This window comes from Hakea prostrata, chromosome 3 (assembly GCF_041222555.1).
Source record: "Hakea prostrata isolate BN-2017 chromosome 3, UWA_Hpros_2, whole genome shotgun sequence".
NCBI classification, from domain to species: Eukaryota; Viridiplantae; Streptophyta; class Magnoliopsida; order Proteales; family Proteaceae; genus Hakea; species Hakea prostrata.
Window position 1 is genome coordinate 40,792,412 of NC_142602.1, and position 25,036 is coordinate 40,817,447.

General features: G+C 39.6%; 1 protein-coding gene across 5 annotated transcripts in view; it reads left to right on the forward strand.

The window, feature by feature from the left end:
• The window catches only part of LOC149022234 (transmembrane protein, putative (DUF2358)), an 82,295-nt gene extending 61,922 nt beyond the window's left edge, over nt 1–20,373 (forward strand). For 3 of the 5 annotated variants that reach the window (XM_089150416.1, XM_089150417.1, XM_089150414.1), the window contains one exon: nt 19,313–19,704. In XM_089150416.1, coding sequence (XP_089006542.1) covers nt 19,313–19,414 — 102 coding nt within the window. In that variant the 3' untranslated portion in view covers nt 19,415–19,704. The other 2 variants (XM_089150415.1, XM_089150413.1) reach the window with 2 other exon arrangements.
• The last annotated feature ends 4,663 nt before the right edge of the window (nt 20,374–25,036 follow it).

Sequence of the window (25,036 nt, forward strand, 5' to 3'; positions counted from 1 at the left end):
TACCCTAACCACGATACCCGGATGTGTGATCCACAATCCCAAAATAAGTTTAGGGCGACATATACCCACATTGCACAATAATATAATCAAGAGCAAAGAGCAATCACTGTGTACTATTATTTAAGGAAAGAATCAAAGTTGTAACTCAGAAAGATTACAAAGAATTATTAGAGTGTGGAATAAAAGATACCAATCAAAGAATCAAAGTATAGAGTAAAGTGGAAATAAACTCTATAGGCAAAGCGGAAAGGTAGATCAAACTCTAAAGTTTTACAACTGAATAAAAGTATAAAAGACAAAGAATCAATCTACGTTTAATTGTACATCTCCTTAAACTCAAATAAAGTATGTCTAAACTCGAAGATTTCCGTATCCAAATACGACGCTCCAGCTCTAAGATAAGACTAATCTTGGTACGCACCATCATCACACTGGAAATCTTCATCGTTATGTTTGTAACAGCTAGTGTCTTGCATGGAATACGAGTCACTTGTTGTGGCCTTGTAGTCCAGGCTCTTGCAGTCATCAGTACTTGTAACAAGATCGAAGAAACATTGTTCCCAAAGGGTGAGCCCAAAAGAACTCAGCAAATAGTTCAATCACAAATAACAACTACAAATAGTTCAGAACAAGCATAATGCAAATGATTTGAGACAATGATGCAAATATGCTTCTAACTATATACATGCTAGTCTCTAGTGGCAGATATGCATTAAGATAGAACACCATTCTCCTTTGGGCAGTCTCAATCACTCTCTCTCATGGCTCTTAAGCACCTCTTTTGGGTTCTTTGTGGTAATTGGGTCAGGGCATCCCTCTGACATTCCATAGATGAGGTTTAGGTCATGACTCTCTCACTCCACCATTGGTCTGAGTACTGGCGCGCATGTCAGGGTTAAACCTAACCCAATTTAAGTCATCTACTGAGTCATATCAATCTCAGTGTAGGATACTTCCCCTTCCGTGAACTAGACAATCCGTTCCGTGTCTAGGCAGTCCTTTCTAGTATCTCCCTCCCTAAAGTCATTGTATCCTATGGCACCCAACCAATCAGACTACGGACTCTTAACCTTATTGGTCATCCACATATAATAAACGAGAAGCTCTCATGTCCTCTTATGTGTGACCTACCGGTCTTGAGCACCTATGAGCCCAAGTTTATTTTGTGCAACCCTACCAATGAATGACCCCCAATAATGTGATTATGTCCTCTCACAGATCAGATACCCGTCTTGAGTGCCCATAATCCCCATTGCTGCCACGGGTCACTCGGCATCAATACCCTCGCCAATGGGGTGAGATATGACGGGGTTTCCTAGCCAAACACATCTAAACAATACCTAAGTATGTCATTCAATAATCATGGAAAGCGTCAAGGGGCAACATAGGAAAGCGTCCCATACCACCTCCATTGATGTCCCATGATAGAAATGCCAAGAGGGCATTCCCCATTCCATAATTACAACTAGACAAACACATCATAATTTGATTGCATAAAATATCACATCAAGATCAAATAACAATAGAGTCATTCACAATCATACTTCTGAAATTACAAAAGTATGACAAATATGAATAAGTCATATAATAGTAGCTAACACATGCGTATAAGTTCTATTAATATGGTGAATGTAAGTATGCCAATTGTGAGTGAACGTACTCACCTTATACTCGATTTGTAATCTCTGAAGAAAAGGTTAAGGGTAAGTCCAAAGTCACCAAAGAAAGCCTAAACAAACAAGTATTGAACATAAGGAACAAACCCAAAGGATCGAGACGAAAACGGAGTCAAAACAAAAGAAGTTGCTGTCTTAGACACTCTTGGTCGTTTGGGGTGACCAAGGCAGTTGACCAAGCCTCGTTTACGGACCAGAAAACCTAAGGGTTTGATTGGAAACTCCACATTTGGGTTCCAATCACTTTGAAATTAATATGAAAATTCTGAAATGGTATATGGAGACTATCTATTATGATTTAAGCATCAAACATGGTCATCGGAAATAAGATCTAACAATTCACATAGTAGGCCTAATCCGCAGATTCTCAAGGATAGACTAGAGTGAGTGGGGATTCACTCTAGAGATAAGAAATCAGTAGATCATGATTAGAAAACAACCTAGGAATAGATCTAGCATAGATTAGAAGTTAAAAAACTCACATAAGAATGAGGTCACGAAGATCATGCTAGGCTAAACACCAAAATCATACCGTGTTGCTTGTGGAAGAAATAAAGTGAATGAGGATTACTCTAAGACTATGAGGATGAAGTAGTAGGTCATAATAGTAGCATAAAACCTTCCTCACAATCATAACAATGGATTGAAACAGTAGAGATAATAGATCTAGAGAAAATGAGATCGATTACTAACCTTGTAGAAGAAGATTCGACGGAGGTATCTCTCACGGATGCTTGGGGATCTTGTTTGGCTTTGAAGAGAGAGAGTTGTAGGGTTCTTCTCACGTTCTTCAACAGCTTAGAGGCAAAGTGGTACGAATTAGATCGAAGTTTGTATATATAGAGCTTCGAAAACCTAAATTTCCAAAAATACCCAATTATGTGCTGAGGGAAGCCTTGGTCGCTTGGGGCGACCAAGGCAATGCACCAAGCAATGCCAGAAGGTCAAAAACAGACTTTTGGTCTCCGAAAGCCTCAAGCTTCTCTTGGATCCTTCACCAACTTAAGAAAGGGTCTTACCTAACTTTATAGGACCTTCCAAAGGTGTTAACACTGCACTCATGGTCCATCTCCAAGTCCATCATCATTTAAATTACTTCTCCTTCCAAAGTCAGTTAGGGTTTCTACACTAGGATCTTCATCATGAACCTTCATTGGTTCTAGGTCACATCCAATGGGTTCCAAAGGGATGGCCCAAAGCTGTCTTCCACCTTGACTTCAGCTCTTCGGACCTACAACATAGATTACTGGGTTAGGGTTTGTGAGGGATTTTACAACTATAAACTTCCTTAAAATTAGGAATAAGAGTCCTGACCGAGTTGGAAAGGACAGATTGTTCATAGAGTCCGGAGTGGACTCAACAATCACAATAAGGGTGAAACACTCTCTCCCAACAGATAAGGACCTAATTGCGAAATTCAGGTCGAACTCACTCATTGTTTTGCCAAGGTAACTGCAACTATAAAAACCCATACCAACACCAGTGTTGATTTTCAAGAATCAATCCAACTAGCTATTTTGCTTGTTGCAACCTGCTTGCTTCATTAAAATATTGGGTAGTTGACTAACTTGAGTGTCGGAGGTGTTACTTGACCAACTTGGTTGAGCACTTTTTTTGCAGCAACAATTGGCGCTATTTGTGGGAAACTGATCAAAAAGCCATTATGCATACCAGTGTGAAGGTGAACAAGAGATTAATAAAGGGGATGCACCCCAAGGAATCGAAAAAGTTCCTCATCATGATGCCCCAGCAAATCAATCCGATCAGTTCGTAACATTGGTCAATTTAACGAGTTGTAGAACCAAATCCTAGACCTGAACGAACTCATTAAAGCAAGCCTCTATCAACAAGTAGCAGTGCCGAGGACCGGCCAACAATTTAATCCAATTAACCTTGATGAAAATGGAGATGGTTGACCATCAAAGCAAAAGGAGGTACGAGTACCACCACCCGACCACTCGTCACAACCATCTCAGAGAAATCGGGAGAAAGGAAAAGAAAAGGTCGGGGAGAAATCTCGACCATCACTAGAGGTAGCGTTTAAGGACCCTCCTCCAACTGACAATTATGAAGATCGAGGAAGTAGTTCTCTTCTTCCTGACAACCTACAAGTAGGAGATAACAATGGAAATCCAGCCAAACATGTTGATTATGTAAACAAACGGTTCGAGGAACTTGATGAGAAGTTGAAAAAACTAAAAGATTGGGGCAAGGATTCGCTATATTTTGTCCTCAAAGAAGATCCTTTTGTACGAGCGAATTCAAAAGTCGAGATGTCGCGAAATTTCAAGTGCCCGACCTTCACAATGTTCGATGGGACAAGATGCCCAAGACATCACATCATGCACTACAAGTCTGTCATGTCCTTTTACAGACACAGGGAAGTAACCATGTGCAAAATTTTACCCGCTTCATTGATTATAGCCGCATCCAAATGGTTTTTGGGATTACAGAATGGGACAATAGAGAATTTCGACCACCTTGGTTGGGTTTTTTGTCATGTTTTCAAAGTGGAGTAAGTACAAATAAAAGAGAGGACACTTTGTTCTCTATCAAGCAAGGACGTACAGAGTGAATCAAAAGTTATCTTTGGAGGTTTAACAACATGACCATTCAGATCGAGAATTTAGATGAGAAGAAAGCCTTTCATGCACTTTATCAAGGGCTCAATCATGAAGGACTGCTTGACGCCTTTTGTTAGATATACCCGAGACATATGCAGATTTGCTCAAGCAATGCCATAAGCAGGCTAAGATATCAGAAACTAGTGAGTTCCTGAAGAAAGAGCCGACCACAGAAAAAGAAAATAAGGAAAGATTTTAACAAAACAGGAATCCAACTACAAATCCGAGCAAAGGTTGTCAGACAAAGTCAACAAAGCTACCTGACGGAGCATACACTCCCCTGGATGCTTGAAGATTAGAGATTTTGATGCAAGTCAAAAGCCAATGACTACTTAAATGGCCGAACAAACTTTAATCCCGACTAGAAGATCGTGATAGAAGTAAGTACTGTGAGTTCCACAAAGATCATGGTCGTTAGACTAATGATTGAAGGCAGTTGAAGGCAGAGATTGAAAAATTACTCTCAAGGACAATTGAAGAAGTACGTTCGAGCAAAGCAAGCAACCACCCAAAGGAGACAGGAAAAGAGCTAGGTCGACCAGCAGAGAAGGGCATAAAAGCCCTAGCAGAGGCCGACCAGAGGGTGAGGATGACAATCAAAGAAAATGATCTCCAATATATATGGTGCTTGGTGGTCCAACAAAAGAGTTAATCTGACAGGAAAAAAGAAAAGCTCGTTATGTAGGTAATGCCGAACTTGAAAGGGCGGACAAAAGGGTGGTATCAGAGCCAATCACCTTCTCTTACAAAGATATGCAGGATATAAGGTCTCCCCATGATGATGCCTTGGTGATTAAAGTCATTATGGTCAGAAGTGAAGTCCATAGGGTACTAGTGGATACTGGTTCATCAATAGACATCTTATCCATAGAAGCTTTTAGAAAATTGAAATTAAGTGAGAAGATGCTTATCCTATGCGGAGCTCAATTATATGGATTCATAGGGTCCTTTACTAGGGCAGAAGGAACAATTAGATTAGACCTCCAAATAGGTGAGACCTATGCAATAATCTAATTATATGGTTTTTCGCGACCTGTCTGCCTAGAACGTCATCCTTGGTCGACCAACCTTTGTGCTTTGGAAGTAGTAGTGTCCACATTGCATATGAAAATGAAATTCCCGACCAAGAACGGTATCGGAGAATGCAATGCCAATCAAAGGTCTAGTCGGCAGAGTTATGTCAATTATATGAAGAAAAGAGCAAAAACCAGTTCGACCATGTCTGTCAAAATTAGGGATGATCGAGACTAAGAAACAATGCAAAGAGTTGAACCAGTTGAGAAGCTAAAAAGAATCTGTCTCAATCCTAACGAGCCAAATTAGGGGATAATGATCGATGCCGAGCAAGAAGTTGATTTCAAAGCCAAATTGACTTTATTTCTAGAAGAAAACTCGAATGTCTTTGGTTGGTCAGCAGATGATATGCCCGACATAGATAGATGAGTGATCGAATATAAGTTGTGTGTTGACCCTCATGCGATTCCGGTTGTCCAAAAAAGAAGAAATTTCTCTGTTGAGAAACACGAGGCAATCCGAATAGAGGTTCAAAAATTAAAGCAATATGGGTTCATAAAGCCCATTAAGCATTCAACCTGGTTGGCCAATGTGGTGATGGTAAAAAAGGTGAACGACAAATGGCAGATGTGCACAGACTACACCGACCTCAACAAAGCATGTCCTAAAGATTGTTATCCACTTCCAAGGATTTACCTTCTCATAGATGCAACTGCTGGATATAGATGTTCAGTTTTATGGATGCCTTCTCAGGATACAATCAGATCATGATGCACCCAGATGATGTGAAGAATATAGCCTCTATGACTGACAAAGACAGTTGTTATATAAGGTTTCCATTGGTCTGAAGAATGCAGGAGCTACCTATCAGAGAGCGGTTAACAAAATCTTTACCGACTAGATTGGCAAAAACATGGAAGTCTATATAGGTGACTTGCTGGTAAAAAGTACTTTAAAGACCGACCACTTGACCAACCTAGTTAAAGTAATTGATGTACTCCACAAAATGAAGCTTAATCCAGAAAAATGTGCTTTTGGAGTATCATCTGGAAAATTCCTGGGTTTCATGGTGTCCTAAAGGGGAATCAAAGCAAATCCAAAGAAGATCAAAGCAATTCAAGATATGAAGCCACCAAGTAGCATCAAAGAAGTCCAAAGCCTCACTGCGGGTAGCAGCTTAAACAAATTCATGCTCGGGTCAGGAGAAAAGTGTCTGCCATTTTTTAAGGCTTTGGAAAATTGTCCAGTCAAAAGACAGAAATATGGAACAAAGAATGCCATAAAGCTTTCGATGAATTAGAAGAGAAATGATCACATCCACCTCTACTTGTCTGACCGATCACTAAGAAAGAATTACTTCTATATTTGGCCACATCATCCATTGCAATCAATGCAATGCTCATCCAGGAGGAAGGTAACATACAAAATCTAGTTTGTTATATAAGTCATGTTGTAATCGATGCAAAAACCAAGTATCCTGAAGTAGACAAACAAGCATTAGCTTTAGTTAATTTAGCACGAAAGCTCCGACCATACTTTCAGTCACACCTTATTGTTGTGTTGATTAATTTTCCTCTGAAGAAGATATTGCACCGACCGGACATGGTAGGATGACTAGTAACCTAAGTGATTGAATTAAGTGAGCCTCAGATAGAGTTTCGACCCCGACTGACCATCAAGGCTCAAGCTCTGGTGGACTTCATTCTCGAAACTCCACAAGACGAGCAAGAAGAAAATATATTCTCTTCCAAACCAATAAAAAGATGGACCCTATCCGTGGATGGATCTAGTAATGCACAAGGAAACGGAACAGGATTACTTCTACAAAGTCCAGGAGGATTTAAAATAAAGTTTGCACTCCGTTTCAAATTTAGAGCCTCCATTAATGAAGCAGAATATGAGGCCTTACTAGCTAGCCTCAGGCTAGCTACTACTCTAGGGATCTAAAACCTAGAAATCAAAAGTGATTCACAATTAATTGTAATTCAAGTAAATGGAGTATATAAATGAAAAGAAAAAAGGATGAACAAATATCTAAGCATGGTTGACCAATATAGACAACACTTTATAGATTTGCTAGTCAAGCAAGTACCTAGAGTAGAGAATGACCAAGCAGATGCACTCTCTCGCTTAGCTACAGAAGATCTGGATGTCACAAAACCAGTAATTTATTTAGAAGAGCTGGTAAGTTTGAGCATCTATGTGGTCAACCACATGCAAATACAGATCGAGCGAGGCTGAATGGATCCAATTGTTTGCTATTTAGAGCATGAATGACTTTCAGAAGATAAAAAAAAAAAAAAGAAAAAAAGAAGCCCGAACAGTTTAGCAAAGAGTTGCCCAGTATACTATTAGAGAAGGTCGGCTATACAAGAAGTTAGTTACACGACCATTGCTACGATGCTTAGGATTCCAGAAGCTATCAAAGTTCTGAAGGAGATATATGAGAGGATTTGCGGAGCTCACATGGGTGCTCTAGCGATTGTAAATGAAGTATTAAGGCAAGGATATTTTGGCCCATTATACAAAAAGACGCAAGAAGTTATGTTCGGAGATGTGACAAATGCCAACGTACCTCACGCCCCTGTTATGCCCCTTTTCGCAAGATGGGGGATAAATTTGGTAGGAAAGTTACCAAAAGCTTCAGGAGGCAAAGTCCCTAGTGGTTGTAGTGGACTACTTTACAAAATGGACAAAGGCTGAACCTCTGGCTTTGATTAATACCGACCAAATGAGGAAGTTCATCACACTCAACATCATATATAGATATGGAGTCCCAAAAATAATTGTATCCGACCACGAGAAGCAATTGAAGAATCTAGAATTCGAAAGATTTTGCAAGGATCAAAGGAGTAGAAGCTCATAGCATACCCTTAAAGTAATGGTCAGGTCGAAGTTACCAATAGGGCTATGCTTGACAGATTGAAGAAAAGACTTGACCAATTAAAAGGAAGGTGAGTAGATGAATTACCCAGTGTTCTCTGGTTATATCGAACAACACTCAGAACGACTATTGGGGAGTCACTATTCTGACTTGCTTATGGAGTAGAAGCTCGTATATTAGTCGAAATCAGATTGGATCCCTCAGAGAGGAGGAATTCGATGAAGAAGCGAATTTTGAAGGAATGAAGGCCAATATAAATCTACTTGATGAGATAAGAGACAAAGCCCAATATCGTCTGGAAGAATATCATAGACGAATTACAACTTACTACAATGCCAAAGTCAAAATCAGACAATATTTACCAGGAGGTCTAGTCCTTTGCAGAGCATCAGCCTCAGATTCCGACCAGCCAAGGGAAGCTAGCCCCGAACTAGGAAGGTCTATACATAGTGATCTAGCAGGTCACTCCAGGAGCATATCATCTATGCGACCCTGAAACCGAACAACAAATTCCTCAATCAAGGAATTCAAGCAATCTCAAAAAGTATTATCATTGACATACTTATTTTCTTTTGTTTCTTAAGAGAATTCTATCCCTAAGTTTGTTTCACTGTTTGGCAACATTTTCATTTTATTAAGCAATCTATTTATTCGTTTTGTTAAACCAAAGCTTCGTTTTATGAAGCAAAAACACATCTATGTATGCTTGGGATAAAGTGATCGAAAAAATTATTCAAACAACATACTACCTTCCGATGAAGAGATCCTGAATACTTCAAGCTACCATGCTTGTGGGGAACAGCCTATAAAGGAAACAAAGAAAATTCAACCAGGAACTATGAAACATGATAGCGTGAAATATATAAATAACTCAAAAGATATAATAGCTAGAAAGGCACGATATGGAATGAGAAGTACAACTGTTCAACAATATATACATGGATAGGTAGACTTAAATTCAGTTTGACCAATAAAAGATACGTGTTTACAAAATTATACTTAGAAAAAAGAAGAAAAAATGTTCGGTCATGGTTGGGTGGGCTGGTTGACCCCTTCTTCCTCCAGTAACTCTTCTCCCAAGCCACTGGCATCTGTCTCCGCTTTGAAAGAACTATCTTTCTTTGTAGGCTGAGAGCTGCTCAGCGCACCGGCCTCAGGGATCGACTCCTAGTTATAATCTAAGAAGTCCATTACATCCACTCCTTGAGGTTTGGGCAAACGCTGCCGACCATCACACCACTTGGGTCGAGGAACTTTAAGGTTGTAAAAAATTCCAGGGTCGATAAAGCTCCGGAACTTGTCTAAGTTAAGGTCTCTAAACTCCCCAATGATGCTCGAAAAAGTCTGTCTTCGCGCATACTATTACCCTAAAGCAGCCACCTTTGCCATAAATTGACAACACTTCTTGGTCCTCACTCATCTCCGGATCACTTCATGACGTTACTCGTTAGAGAGGTCCTCAAAAGTGCTCAGAAACTTTTCTTCAACCAACTTTGAAAGATGAGAAACCTCATGATCGGAAGCCAAGAGCTTTTGCAACAAGATGGAAACTTCCTTTTCCTTCTTGGCAAGAGTCTTCTCTTTGCCGACCAAGGACCCTTGGGTTTCCTACAGTTGGGTCTAAAGTCAAGCCATCTCAAGCCTTATGGCTTTGTTCGTCCCTTGCAGAGTAGCCCCTTCCCTGACCAACTCTACCTCCCGAGCAACCAAAGATTCCTTGCTTGAACGCAAGATGGCCAACTCTTTGTCTTGCTTCTTCATACACTGCTCTAATTTGCGAGTGAAGAAGTGATCCTTCCGAGCATGATAAATCATCTCTCCTAATGATTGAACTAAAGCACATGCCATCTTGTGATAAGACAACCAACTATTAGAGAACTTATCACAAAATAAAATTAGGACAAACATTAGATCGAACATACCAGATAGTGACATTGTGAGCATAAAGCCGACTCATCCCTCAAAGGTAAGACCGGTCAGCTGGTAGAAGAACACCAGCCTACCAATTGTTGGCGACCAAGGTTGGCTAGTAAATACAGAAGAACCTGAAGTTATCGACCAATCAGGTCGAAGAACATCTCTCAGGCTAGTAACAGCAGAGCCAACTAGAACCGAAGTGGTGGTTGGGTTTATTGGCCTTGAACCAACTGCATCACTGGGAGGGCTTTTTGACGATATCATCCCCGCCAAGGATCCTTATTTGAGACTCCCGAGCTTTCCACCTTCTTAGACGACCTGGGAGGAAGATTAGAAGTTGAAGCAGGCCTTCCTCTCTGTCCTGGACAAACACTCTATCTCTTCTTGGAAGGAGATGTTTGAGAACCCCGACCCTTGTCTGACTTGGTCGGGTGACACGCCTCTGCATATTGGAAATCCTTCTCAGCAATGGCTGCCTTGAACTTTTCTTCTCCGAGCAACATTGCATCCACAATTAACTGAGCATTAAAAGTTAAAAACTCTAAAAAAGAAAAGACATCACCATGAAGAATTAAGGAGAGGTCACTGACAAAAATCCCCAATGGTGCAGGATGCTTGGGTATTTTGGGCAGTATCCGTTCACTGCATGGGAATTCCAATCTTCGGTTGGGATCTGCAAGATTCGATCCCTAGCTTCTTGTTCGAACGGGTTTAGATCAGGGAAGAAATTCGACCCTTCTTTAGGACCCTTTGTTCACTGAAGAGGAAAGTCGGGAGGACAGGTTGGTCGGACAAAAAAATATTGAGGACGCCATCGGTTGTTATTAGACAAGAGGGTACCATTCCTGACAAAGTTCCCATCCCAACCTGATTGTTGTGAAGTCCACTTGGAATTGTGGGACCAAAGGGCCTATTCTTGTTTCTTAGCCATAAAAAATGGAGAAACAAGTTCAAAGAAGGGGTGATACCGACCTCCCTTTGCTTACGGAAGCCCCAAAGGCAAACAATGTTGCGCCAACTGTTCGGCGCTAACATACCCGGACACATACCAAAATGATTGAGTACCAGGGTGAAGGGGAAGTCAAAATTCGCCCTTAAAGGTATCCTTCAGAACAACAAATTCTCCTTTTGGAGGTCGGTGTGCTCGTTCATGCTCGGAAGGAACTCGAACAGCCTATTCGTTGGGAATGGCGTATCAAGCCCAAATAAGCTCCAAGTCCTCTTCGGTAATCTCTGAAGGAAATTTTTTTGGCCCAAAGGTAGTTGGATCGAAGTCAATGTGCTTGGGAGTACAAGGTTTGTGACGGTTGGCCTTAGACTCCTCGGGAGAAAGGCTATTAACCCACCTTCTCCTATTCGCCTTAAAACGAGCTCGTATGCTAAGAGGCTTACTAGCCTGATGATCGACCATCTTTTGTCAAGAACTAGGATCTTGGTCAGATTCTTTGGAAATGTTTCCCCCAAAATCTTGACTAGGAGCTGGGGAGGAAGGCTCGACGTTCTGAGTACCTTCACTTGAGGGAATATCACTCTCCACACTCAATCTATCACTCTTAGTGACAGAGCTTGAAGGGCCAACAGACCTAGAGGACCTAGGGGGTTTTGACGCCACAGACTTCACTCCCATTTCTTCCCGGACTAAAGGAAAATATTCAGAGATAAAGGAAGACACAAAAACAAACAAACAAATACAAAAGCCATCACTAAAGACATTACAACAAGAGAAATGGAATAAATATATGAGGAAGGTGAGGAAACTTACTTGTTTTGTTGAAATAAAACAGGAAAGGCACAAAGAACACAAAAAATCCAAGAAAATGCTCTCCGAGAAATCACCTCCGCTTCAAATGCCTCTCAAGAATAAGATGAAGTAAGAAAAAAGGTATAAAATTTCCCTTTTTTATATGCTTCAGAAGATTCCAATCTAAAGGTCCTAAAAGTGACTTTATCCGATGGGGCAAAGGGGGTGACTTTAGATCTCCTGTCTAGATCTCAATTGGGTGGTTCAGAAGAATAACATCTTAACGATTAGGATTCCATCTCATAAAAACAAAAGAGATTCATATCTAATGGTGTAAAAGGACGTTGATCAGACGTACGTGAGATTCTAGATGGAAGGCGTGGATGAAAGGCATTTTAACGGATAGAGATGAAAGGACACTTTGAATTTAAACCGCCTAACGTCACTTCAAAAGACGTGGCCACGTGTCAAAATGGGAGAAATTGGGGGACGTGCCAGCATTCGCAGCCTTTTTCTGCTGTGCAACGTCACTCACCATCAATGTGCCAGCAGATGACTCAACGGGCATTACTTGAGTTAAGTTTCTGACCAAAGACTTTGGTTGATCTAATAGTAAGTGTTTGGAGAGAAGAATAGTCCCTAAGCCTGAGCACCAAGATGCTCCACCCTAGAGACTAGGGAACTTATGATACGGGTAAAACCTGTCGAACATATTTGGTCCGACCATGACCAGAATGACCTGAACAAATCCTGGTCAGACCATGAGTGAAACAACCAGTAAGCAGCGATGACTATAAACTTCCTCAAAATTAGGAATAAGAGTCCTAACCGAGTTGGAAAGGACGGATCGTTCATAGAGTCTGGATTGGACTCAGCAATCACAATAAGGGTGAAACACTCTCTCCCAACAGATAAGGACCTAATTGTAGAATTCAGGTCGAACTCAACTGCTTTGTCAAGGTAACTTAAACTATAAAAACCCATAGCCACACCAGTGTTGAGGTTTGTTTTTCAAGAATCAATCCAACTAGCTATTTTGCTTGTTGCAACCTGCTTGCTTTGTTAAAAAATTGGGTATTCGACTAACTTGAGCGTCGGAGGTGTCGCACTTTTTTGCCAGTACACTTGATCGAGCAGGATTTCACAGCAACAGAATTGATATGGAAAGGTTTTAGGAAGATTGTGGGAATGACTCTTGGATGAAACAAAAGATAAAGAAGATTTTGTTAACAAAATTGTATGGGTAGGGAATTGAGATGAAAACCAAGGAGGGAAAAGTATAGGTAATTAAGTGTTCAAATGGAATGTGGAGTATCTTGGATGAGGGAGGGAGCTTGCAGCAAAGAGAGGGGATGTTGTTGAATTCTTGAAAATTTTCCAATATTCTGCCAAGAATCTTAATTTTCTTGTTCTTTATTCCCTTTTTTTTCATTTCTTCTTTTCTCTCTTTTTTTCCCCCCTCTTTCTTCTTTCTTTTATATTTCAATTCTGCCGCATGTTTCAGAAAATAAAAGAAAACAGGAATTTAAAAGAAAACCGAAAAAGGGGGGGGGTTAGGGAGAGGCTGCCACAAGAAAAAGTAGGGGGAGGGCTTTCTTGCTGCCACAGGGGGGAAGGGGCTATGATGGCTAGGGATGAAGGGGGAGGGGCTAGGGGTGTATGCACTTACTTGTAGACTGCTGGGAGTATATGAATGTTGCTGTTTCTTGAATCAAAAAGCTGCAATTGAAGGCAAGAATACTTGAAAATCTGCCGTGGTCCTCCCAAGAAGGCCACGACCCAATTTCCCACAAGAGGTATCAATTCTTTATTCAATGCAGACTGAAGTTTACAATCATAGGCTGGCTTTATGTATAGCCTTGCATAAAAAAGGAGGAACTTAACTCAAACTGGGAGACTCTATTTGGACTCAACTAGAACTTAGAAACCAATCTAACTAGGGTTCCCTTTATAAGATAGAATACCTTTTTACAACTAATTAACAACCACCCAAATTAAAGAATTCTTCTTGAAATAAAAGATGTAACTTATCTATAGGAGTCCAATTTTAAAGAAAGACTTCTAAGGACTTAAGAATTCAACTCACAAATCAATTCAAGACTTCTAAACAAAACAAGACTTTGGATATAAAGAAATAAATTCTGAAGTTAAATACCAGCATATAATTAGGGCTGATGATCAAATTACCCCTCCTGGAGGGTTTGGCCTGCCCTAGGTGCACCACTTTGAAGTGGCTGTGGGGTCCACTCCAGGGATTTGGCCAGGGGCTGAATTCTGTTTCACACCAGGAGGGGGGCTGGGAGGTGTCGCAGGGGGGTATGGGAGGGGATCTAAGGTGCTGTCGGGGGTGGGGAAGACACTGGGATGGATGGGGGTGGGGTTTCCTAGGTCTGCAAAGAGGAGATGAAGTGGGGAGGGGCTGTGATGGCTAGAAGATGCTGCTGTTGAAGATGGAAGGTGCTGGATCTTGAAGCATGGCTGCTGCAATTGAAGGCAAGAATATCTGAACATCCGTAGGGGCCCTCCCAAGAAGCCACAAACCAATTTTCCACAATAGATACTAATTTCTTATTCAATGCAAACTAATCTTTACAATGATTGGTTGGCTTATTTATAGCCTTACATAAAAAATTAAAAAATAAAAAATAAAAAATAAAAAAAAAAATTCTAACTCTAATTGGGTGGGGTGACTCTATTTGGACTTTGTTAGAAAACAAGCTTTAAACAATCAAAATAGCAGTTGAATTTGAACAAAGAAAAGAGAGAAGAAGAAGAAGAAGAAGAAGAAGAAGAGAAGAGAGATGAAGAACCAATAGAAAAGACCTGTGATTCTTAGCTAAAGAGTCTAGAATCACTGAACACTTTTATTTATAGCTTATAATGAATCTAATACAACTTGAGAGACAAGTAATTGTCCTCTAGAAAAAATGAAACAAAATATTACAGCTTTAGTAACTTCTTAACTCCTAAAATAGAAAGTTCTGAAAATAGAAACTACCACCAAAATAGAAACTATGCTTTCTAAAAACTCCCAAAACTTATGTAGCAAGACTCCCACATTAGAAATAGAAAATATAATAAAAACAATAGCATAATACTGTTCACGTGAACAGTAACGTGAACAGTAAAACTTCCAAATTTACGTATACTTCAACACTCTCCCTTAAGCTGGAGCATACAAATCTCCCATGCCCAGCTTGCAACAGATAAACTGAAAACTTGGTCTGAACAGAGCTTTGGTGAACAAATCAACTAGTTGGTCAGTAGAGTTCACAAAAGGAGTTGCTATAAGCTTCTTCTTCACTGCATCACACGCACAAAGCGACAATATACCTCTATATGCTTCGTTCTCTCATGGAACACTGGACTACTAGCAATGTAAGTGGCTGCCTGATTATCACAAAACATTTTCATTGGGGTAGAAAATGGAAATCCTATTTCCTCTAACAATGAACGAAGCCACATCAATTCAGTAGCGGTTTGGGCCATAGCCCTATACTCAGCTTCAGCACTAGATCGAGCAATGGTGGATTGTTTCTTACTCTTCCAAATCCACTAAGAAAAGTACAATAACCTGTGGTTGACCGGCGATCAATGACGGATCCAACCCAATCTGCATCAGAAAAGGCAACCAAGTCCATACTCCGATTTGGTCGATAGATGAGCCCTTTTCCGGGCTCACTCTTGAGGTACCGAAGCACTCTCATTGCTGCGTCCCAATGAGCCTTCCTAGAGACTGCATTAACTGACTCAACACACCAACAGAATAACAAATATCAGGACGAGTAACAGTAAGATAAATAAGTTTCCCAATAATACTCCTGTAACGATGGACATCATCTAACAAGTCACCATCATCACGTCCTAACTTCAATTAAGGATCCATGGGAATGTCGCTAGGTTTAGAAGCAAGCATGCCAGTCTCAGTCAAAAGATCTAACACATACTTTCTTTGTGACAAACTTACTCCTTATTTACTGCGGATCACTTCAATCCCCAAAAAATATTGTAGATCACCTAAATCTTTGGTTTGGAAAGATTTTTGTAAGTGTGCCTTAACTGTATGGATTGCATCAACATCATTTCCTGAAAGAACAATATCATCAACATAAACTGCCATAATGACAACACAATCACCCCCGCCGTCTAACAAATATAGAGTGATCGAATAACATCAGTACAAAACCAAAAGACTCCACAGTCTTGCTAAATTTCTCAAACCAAGCCCGTGGAGACTGTTTGAGTCCATAAATCGCTTTATGAAGCCTCGCAAACACGAACACTTGTCCTCCCCCCCGAGCAACATACCCCGGAGGTTGCTCCATGTAAACTTCTTCATAAAGATCACCATATAAGAATGCATTTTTTATGTCAAGCTGAAAAAGAGTCCAATCATAATTCACACCAAAGATATCAAGACACGGACAGAATTAAGTCTTGCCACAGGAGAAAAAATCTCAAAATAATCTACACCATATGTTTGTGTATAGCCCTTAGCCACCAAGTGGGCCTTAAGCCTTTCAACCATACCATCAGAATGGTACTTAATAGTATACACCCACCGACAGCGGACCACATCTTTCCCAGGAGGTAAGTTGACTAAAGACCATGTATGACGAGAATGTTTACATCCATTTCCACATCCATAGCGGCTTTCCAGCCAGGAATTTTAAGAGCTTCGGTATGATGGGTTGGAATATGAACGGCAGACATAGACAAAGCAAGGAGGGAGATGAGAGGTGGAAACAAAATTGGAAACAGGATAAACAATGTTAGAGTGTAAAGTGCAAGTACGAGTACCTTTCCTTAAAGCATTTGGTAAGTCATCTGAAGGCAGAGTGGGATCTCCACTAGAAGAATCTGCCGGTGGAGAGGATGAAGAAGGAACATCCGTAGGGCCAGCTTCAGGCTCCACTAAAGGAGAGCCGCTAATATTGTTAGGAGGAACTCTACTATCCACAATATGTTCTAGCAACTTATGTCTTCGCTGATAAACCTGTAGAGGAACATTGCTAGTTGAAGGAACTAAAGAGAGAATAGGAAGAGTATCATCCAAAACACAATTTTCAACAGACAACGATTGACTAAGATAATAAGGAGTGTCTTCAAAAAAGGTCACATCTGCACTTGTAAATTGTTTGCGAAGAACTGGATCATAACAGCGAAAAACCTTTTTGAGTTCGTGAGTACCCAAGAAAAATACACTTAATAGAACGGGGGGAAAGTTTATCCAAAGGATGTGGTATGTGAACAAAACACACAACCAAAAATTTTGGGTGGAACTGAAAACGGTTCTCTATTGGGAAAAACAATTGAAAAAGGAGATTTTTCAGAAAGCAAAGGCATAGGCATACAGTTAATTAAATGACCAGCAATCAAAATCGCATCACACCAGTAACTCTTTGGAACATTCATCTGAATCAAAATAGCGCGTGCAACCTCCAAGAGGTGACAATTTTTGCGTTCAGCCACTCCATTTTGTTGGGGAGTGAATGAACAACTGGTTTGATGAATTATTCCTAGAGAATCACACAAGTTAGATATATCATGTTGCACATATTCTAAAGCATTATCAGACTGAAAAATTTTAATAGGAAGAGAAAATTGAGTCCGAATTTCATGAATAAAACTTTTAAATGTAGTTAAGAACTATGTCCGATCCTTTAAAAGATACAACCATGTAAGACGAGAGAAATCGTCCACAAAAGTAACAAAATATCGAAAACCATGCCTATTACTAATTCTACAAGGGCCCCAAATATCGGAATGAACAAGAGAAAATAAGAACTCACTACGAGAGATAGAGCGTGGAGGATAGGTGGCACGATGATGCTTCCCTAACTCACACGCTTCACAATTTAATCTAGACACTGATTTAAAAGAAGGAAATCAAATTTTTAATCTAGGTAAAGACAGATGGCCTAAACGATAGTGCCACTGGAGAGCATCTACACAATTATCAGAAAGAGCCGCAATAGGGGTAGCATAGTCCAGATAGTAGAGTCCGTTCCTTTCACACCCTCCACCAATCGTCTTCCTCGTGTGAAGGTCCTGGAAAACACAATAAGTGGGAGTAAAAGTCAGAGAGCAGTTTAGTGCTTTAGTTAATTGACTAATAGATAATAAGTTAAAAGGAAAGTTAGCAACATGAAGTACAGATGATAAAGTAAGAGAATAGGTGTGGAAGTCCCATTAGCTTTGACAACAGAATTTTTAGTGGTAGATTTAGAAAAAGAGCTAAAAAGTGATGACTTACCAGTCATATGGGAAGAGGCCCTTGAATCGATGATCCAAGGGGTGGGAGTAGAAGTGAGAAGTGATGTGTTACCTGCATGAGAAAGTGTGGCAGCAGAAGTACTAGTGGATGTGGAAGCGCCAGTTTCAATATTTTGCAATCGGCGAAGGATTTGGCTTACATCATCTCTTAGAGTCTTAGACAAGTCCCCTGAAGAAGATCCAGAACCACTATCGTTGTTTGCTACAGTATCAGTACCACCATCAGAAACGGCATGATTGGCAAGGTGCTTAGCCCACTCTGGTTTTCCATGTTTGGCCCAACAAGCTTCCACTAAGTGCCCTGTTTTACCGCAATGAGTACAAAGTCGAGATGTCTTATCAGACAGTTAAACACTACGACCTCCAGAAGACCTACTAACTCCCCCTGAACCACAACCATGTCCCCTTCCATAAGAGGTAGTGAAGGCTGAATTTTCTCCTTTAGAACTTTTTTTGGGAGAACTCCCTTCAGGCAAGGCAATACGTTGAAGTCTAGAATATGCTTCACTAAGATTAGGGACATGCTCACCAGCAAGAAGATGTCCTTTGACAAATTTCAGGTCAGGGTTCAATCTTGCAAGAACTTAAACACCTAAAGGCATGAATATTAGTCTTGTTTTTAACATCTCAGATCTCTACCCATATTTTGGTGACCCAAACTCAAGGACAAGTTCTTCTCAAGCGAGAGAGGATGATGAAGCCTAAGCCCCAAACGGTCAACCCAAGGTGGGGACGCAGTCAAGGACGAGTTCTTTTAAATGCTCTTGACCGTTCAACCTCCACCCCTCTTCTCTTCCCCTCAAATGTCTCTCTCTCTCTCGCTCTCTCTCTCTTCCCCCCCCCCCTTATAGTCTTCATTCTATACATATATATGTAATCCCATCACGGAAGGAGGTTATTTACTTGGAAGATAACTTTTGCTTGTGCACACTTGTGTTAAAAAGTTGAGTGAATCCTCTAGGGTTGAGTGAGTCCCCACCTTGGGTTGAGAGAGTCCCCAAGTTTTACCAATTCCTTGTACCATCATTCAAGATTAATAGTAAAGATTATCATTTGCATTGTCTTTCAATATTGGATCCTTTGGCTACATCAGATTCTAAACATGTAGGGGCTATTTTGTATATGATAAATCTCAGAAGATATTTCTAACCTCTGCCTAATGTCTTGGTTGTTTATTCAGTTCTTCCAAAGGGATGACAACTTCCAAAGGGATGCATACCAGATTGCACTTTTCCTGGCTGTCGTCTATTTTGTTGTACAGTTCTTGAGGACAACCTTGTGAACTCAACCCTTCACATTTCTTCATCTGTTACTGTAATAATACCTGTTTGTTTCACATATTTCAGTATCAGTAAATCTTGTGACTAATTTTCTATTGAGACTACAGTTTCCAGTAACTCTCTGAACAATATGATTGCCATTTTGATGCTGGCACCTTTTTTTTGGTTCATATTTTATACACCAATGTATTTACACCTCTTCTAATTTAGGCTAGAACTATGAATGAATTATTGTAGATATTTGTACTTTATTATCTGATGAATGCATCTGGCTCCAGAGTTTGCTTCTCTTGATATGTTTCACTCTCCAGGCAAATGTTTGAGCAGAAAGCTGTCAGGAGGAAAAATGTTTACGATGGATGAAACTCATAAATTTAACATTGACATGATCTTTGGGTTACTTGAGAAGGAAATGCCCCAAAATTGCTGGAAACGGAAGGCTAAGTAAATCCGAGCCTCGCCAAGTCCTGTTAAACTCGGGAACCATTTGTTGAGATAAATGATTTTCTAGAGACTTCGTCTACAAGATGTAGATTCACTGAATTGATCAACCATAACTATGCATATAAGTCCTCTGGCTGATTGGAATCAGGACTTTCCAAAGGTCAATTTCAGCTGATACAGATTGTCAAGAAAATGATCATAAACAGAATTTTTTATTTGCCACTAGTGGGTTGATGGGAAGTTGCTGCATTATGAGAGAACTGAACAAAAAGAGCTATACTGAACTCCAATGCACAGGAGAGTCCATTTTTCTTGTCATTTAATTATGGTGATCGTGTGAAACAGCATATAGGGGCAATTTGGCAGAAATTATCCCAAATTGGGGAGACCGGAACCTAGCGTTGGCTATTAATATGAGATTTTTAAATTGTAATTCACATTTGATGTGGCAGGAAAAGAAAGGTGGCAACCAGAATATAACCAAGGATCTGGGGCAGAGCTAGGATTCAACAAGGGGGAGGAGGCGAATATTGAGAATCCGGATCGCCTCCCCGTTGGACAAATAATAACAGTTTTTCACCACATATATTGTGTGAGCCCCATATGAGATCCATTGGGAATTTCACCTCCAAATTATTTTATCATATTTTGACGTAGAACCTACACATTAAAAATAGAGTTAAATTTTTTTGGGAATAACTAATTCAAAATATATATTTTTTTTCAATTTTAGGAATAAGTTGTTTAGAGAATTCTTAGACCATTTTTTTAAAATTTCCTCCAAATCACTAGAATTGACTGAAAATTATAAAAATAAATTGAACTCAACTATGCAGTTCAACTTTGTATTCTAATTCCCACAAATTGTTTAACCATAAGCTAGTATTTGATTTAAAATTGAACCTAATTAAACAAATCACTAGACAATAGTATAGAAAATTTTGAACTAATTTAAAAAAAAAAAAAAAGGTTTAAGAATTGTTTTCTAATTGTTTAGTCCATGGTTTTTTAAAAAGAATAAGAATTAGATACTAGTGATTTGTTTAGTTGATTCAATTAGTTCAATACAATGTTAGAAAAAATAACTAGTTCAATAATTAATTGAAAAAATATTCAATTAGTTCGTGTATTAAAAAAAAAACAAAGAAATCGAAAGAGAAAGAAATAGAGGGGGGGGGGGGGGAAGAGAGACAAAAATAAATTGAGAAATAGAAACACCTAATTATGGAGAAGATTTAGGAATAAACTCCAAAGTTTGCTAGCTTTTCCAGATTTTTCATAAGCTGTTTTTTGATGCGTGAGGAAAGAAGAGGGGGAAAAAAGAAGAAGAAAGAAAAGTGGAGTGAATAAATACGAATGGAAAGAGGAGAGAATAAATAGGGAGAAATTTTAAGGGATTATTAGTTAGTTTATATATGGGATTTAACTTTTCATTCCTTAAAAATAGGGTTTAATAATAATTGTTAGATAATTATTGAGAATGACATTTATATCTGTTATCTTTTCCTTTAAAAATTATTTCAATATTGGAGGGTTGAGGGGGGGGGGGGACAAATAGTGGTATTTCACATGTGGAATGAGAAAAAAAAAGGGAAAATGACCAAATTTTTGTAAAAATGGGGGAGGGGCCATGTCACCCCTCAGCTCCTATGTAGCTCCCCATATGTCTAGGATTGCATAGAGTTTTTGAAATTGGTAAATACTGGCAGTCTAATTGATCTGGGTTTGAAAGGTCCAACATATACATGGACAATTAGAGAAGAGGGATTGAAAATATAAGGATTAGACTTCATCGAACCTTAGTGAATTGTTAGTGGAGAGCTCTCTATGGTTGCAATGTTGTTTGTGAAACCCGCTTTTGGTCCAGATCATAATCACCTAGTGCTGGAATGTAAGGCATGGTACTACCATTTGGCGAATTTCAGCTGGTTGACCAAACGAATTTTGTTTGGCACCGAAACAATATATGCTCTATATTGCCGGAAAATCAACGATTTTCCGGCAAATGACGAAATACTGTCGAAGTTCAAGTGAAATTTCCCCAAACCTGACATCTATTCGACGGAATCACAAAAATCTTCCTTGCTATTCCTTCCTTTCTCTCTCCATGCAAAGAACTTAGCATATATTTAATGGATTTTTGCGATAAGGTGAGAGAGGTTAGGGTTTTTTTTCGCTAATAGATTCGACTGCGCACTCTGCTTCTGAAAGGAACCAACAAGGCAACAAGTGGCGATCTTTGCAATTCCAGCTTTAGTGAACCAATCAGCGATTCCAAAGTTCAAACAACATGTATTGGGGAGCCAACCACCAAAGGTAGAAGAATTCAGAAGAAAATGAGACGATCTTCAGCACTCTTTCTTCATCTATGCTTTTCTTCGTCGGAACTGCCATCGCAAATAGCCACCCATGAGCTTCATCTCTGCTTTGCCAGAACCGCCGTCACAAAAGGAAGAAAATATAAGAAAACGCACAAATATTTAATGGCTTTCTAAAATCTCAAATTTGATCCAGTTGTTCACACTTCATGCATCCATTTAAAAGTAACTTTTCATTGTTTCAAATATTTAATGGCAATCTAATCCATTTGTTCACGCGTCACCTTTCAAATATTGAATGGCTAGTGGTACCTTGGGAGCCGAGCAATCGACATTCACATTAATATTATTATTTAATGAATAATGAGTGACCTTTTGACTTTTGTTGTTCTGCAAGTTTCTCATACTCTCATGTCGGCAAAATTAGTTTTTTTTTTTATTGGAAAAATCTAGACGAATTTTGCCAGGTTCGCTTAGGTGCAAACCAGCGAATTTCACACCTTGCTGTAAGGGAGGAAAATGCAGAAGACAAGTGCCATTTCGATTGAAAGCACTTGGTTTAGGCACCCACAATGTAAGTCATGGTGGCTATTCAAGAATAGAGTAAAAGTCAAATTGGATCAATGGATGACAGATTGAATAAGAAAATGGACAACTACAAAGTGGTTTTTAAGAAATCCAACCGGGAAGAGATTGTGCATCTCCAAACAAATATTGAGAATCTGAAAAAGGAACTAGAAGTCCTCCAATCTATAGATGGCAGTTCATACTGTTGGGATTTAATATTTATTAATTTAAATATATGCCCAAGGGCAAAACTGGAAAATCACTTTTAGGCGGTTACAAAATATAGGGTTATATATTTGTAACCACCGCATCACTTGAGTGTGAATTATTCGTGCGTGAAATTTTTTCCAAAAAAAAGGCGGCTCCCTTACTCTCTCTCTCCCCCTCTTCAAGAAAACGTAGGAAGAGTCTTCCTTGTGTAGTTTTTTCTTCTCCTTGCTTTAGATCTCTATACCATCCTTCCACGACATTCGGGTTGTGGAATTTATTCCATTTCCTAGAGATTGTGGAATCAAACCAGTGGAGCTTTGGTGGAGGAACGAGGATGTGGATCCAAATTACTTCCGTTGTAGATGTTCTATATTTAGGAAAGCAAATCCAAGTAAGGATCTTTCCCCTTCAATTATGTAATTGATTTATGTGGAATATAACCTACATTGGTATCAGAGCTATGTTTTCTACGATTCTCGGTTCCTCCCTATTCACTCTATTCCTTTCGTGAATATCACGGTGTGATTTCAGTAAAAGCCTAGCATGACCTTCATGATGGTATTCTCTTTTGAGTTAATTGATTTTTAATCCATGCTAGATCTAATTTTAAGTTATTTTAAGACCTTGATCTATTGTTTTCTAAGTCCTAGAGTGTGAAATCCATCCCTAAACCTAGCCTGGAGACCTTATCTGTTTTGGGATAAAGAAGTGACTTGTGGATATTAAACCTGTAAGTGGGACCCAGAATTCAGTGTTGATAGGTTTAGAAAGTCCTAAAAAGTCAATTCAGACCCTTCCCTAAGTTGGTTGAAGGCCTAAGTGATTGGAGTTAACCTTGGAGATCAAAATTCAGCATTTGATTATGGAAGACCCTTTGGTCGATCCTCCTTGGCCAATCCCATCGACCAATGCAGCTCCAAAAGCTGATTATGTTATTTTTGGAAGTTTTGATTTTGGGATCCTCTATTGTGAAACCCAACCCTAACCCTGACCCGGAAACCCAGTTGTTTGTAGGTCCAGCAACCCGAAGTAAGGCAAGAAGTTAGCTTAGCCATTTCAGTTGAAGACTTGATGGCTGGAGTGGAATCCTTGAGTGTGGATGTCAGTGTCCCTTCTATGGAAACTGCACCATGATGAAGATTGGATTAGTTGATGGACTTGGAGTGCTCTCTGTATTGGTTCGAAGGCATTTCTACCTACTAGGTATGTCACTTTAGGTGTGTGCAAAACCCCTTGATGTTTGGACTTGATTTGAGCTTTCAATTCCCTGTTTTGAAGTTGTTTTTCTGATTGGTCGATTCATTGGTCGACTGGACAGGTTGACCAATCAATCGATCAATTGATTTTGTTTTTGAAATTTAAATCGTGGCTACTCTATTTAAGTCTAATCTCGGGAATACTCCGCCTCATCTGCCTCCTAAGCCTCTGGAACGAGTTAGAACCCTATTCTAATCGATTCCCTTGCATTCTTGGTTGATATCTCACAAGAACTCAAGCAATCTTCATCCTCCAGCATCAAAGGTATGTGTATGATCTCTTTCCTCTCTATCTCTGATTTTCTTTTCTTAAATCTGTTCTTGATTAAGATCAGGAAGATGATGTTGCATTCTTGCAACCATCTATTCCATGATCTCATCATGTTCCTTGAGATCCATGATCATCATCATGATCTCATCCCTTGCCAGTTAAATCCTGGAAACCCTAACCCTCGAAACCCTAACCTTGTGTGGTCATCTGGAGAACCTTTGGTAATTCCCCATGGGAGGGAAACCTCTTGGGTAAAATTTATATGAACCTAAACTTTATCATTGAATGATTCTTCTTGTTATTTTTGACTAACAATTTACCTCCCTTCATCTGGAACTCTCAACCTTTTCATGGGAGCCAAAAAGGGTGAAACCCTAATTTCTTGGGTAAAATCAAGAACCCCCATTTTGATCATGTTAGAAGACTTTCACTTTATTTTCTTTACTAGAATTGTAACCTATTAATCTTTAATTCCTTACCCTTGATGATATTATATTTTTCCTTCATAATCTATGTTTAACCTAATTAGGTTAACTTTCTGGTTCCTGAGTTGTGACC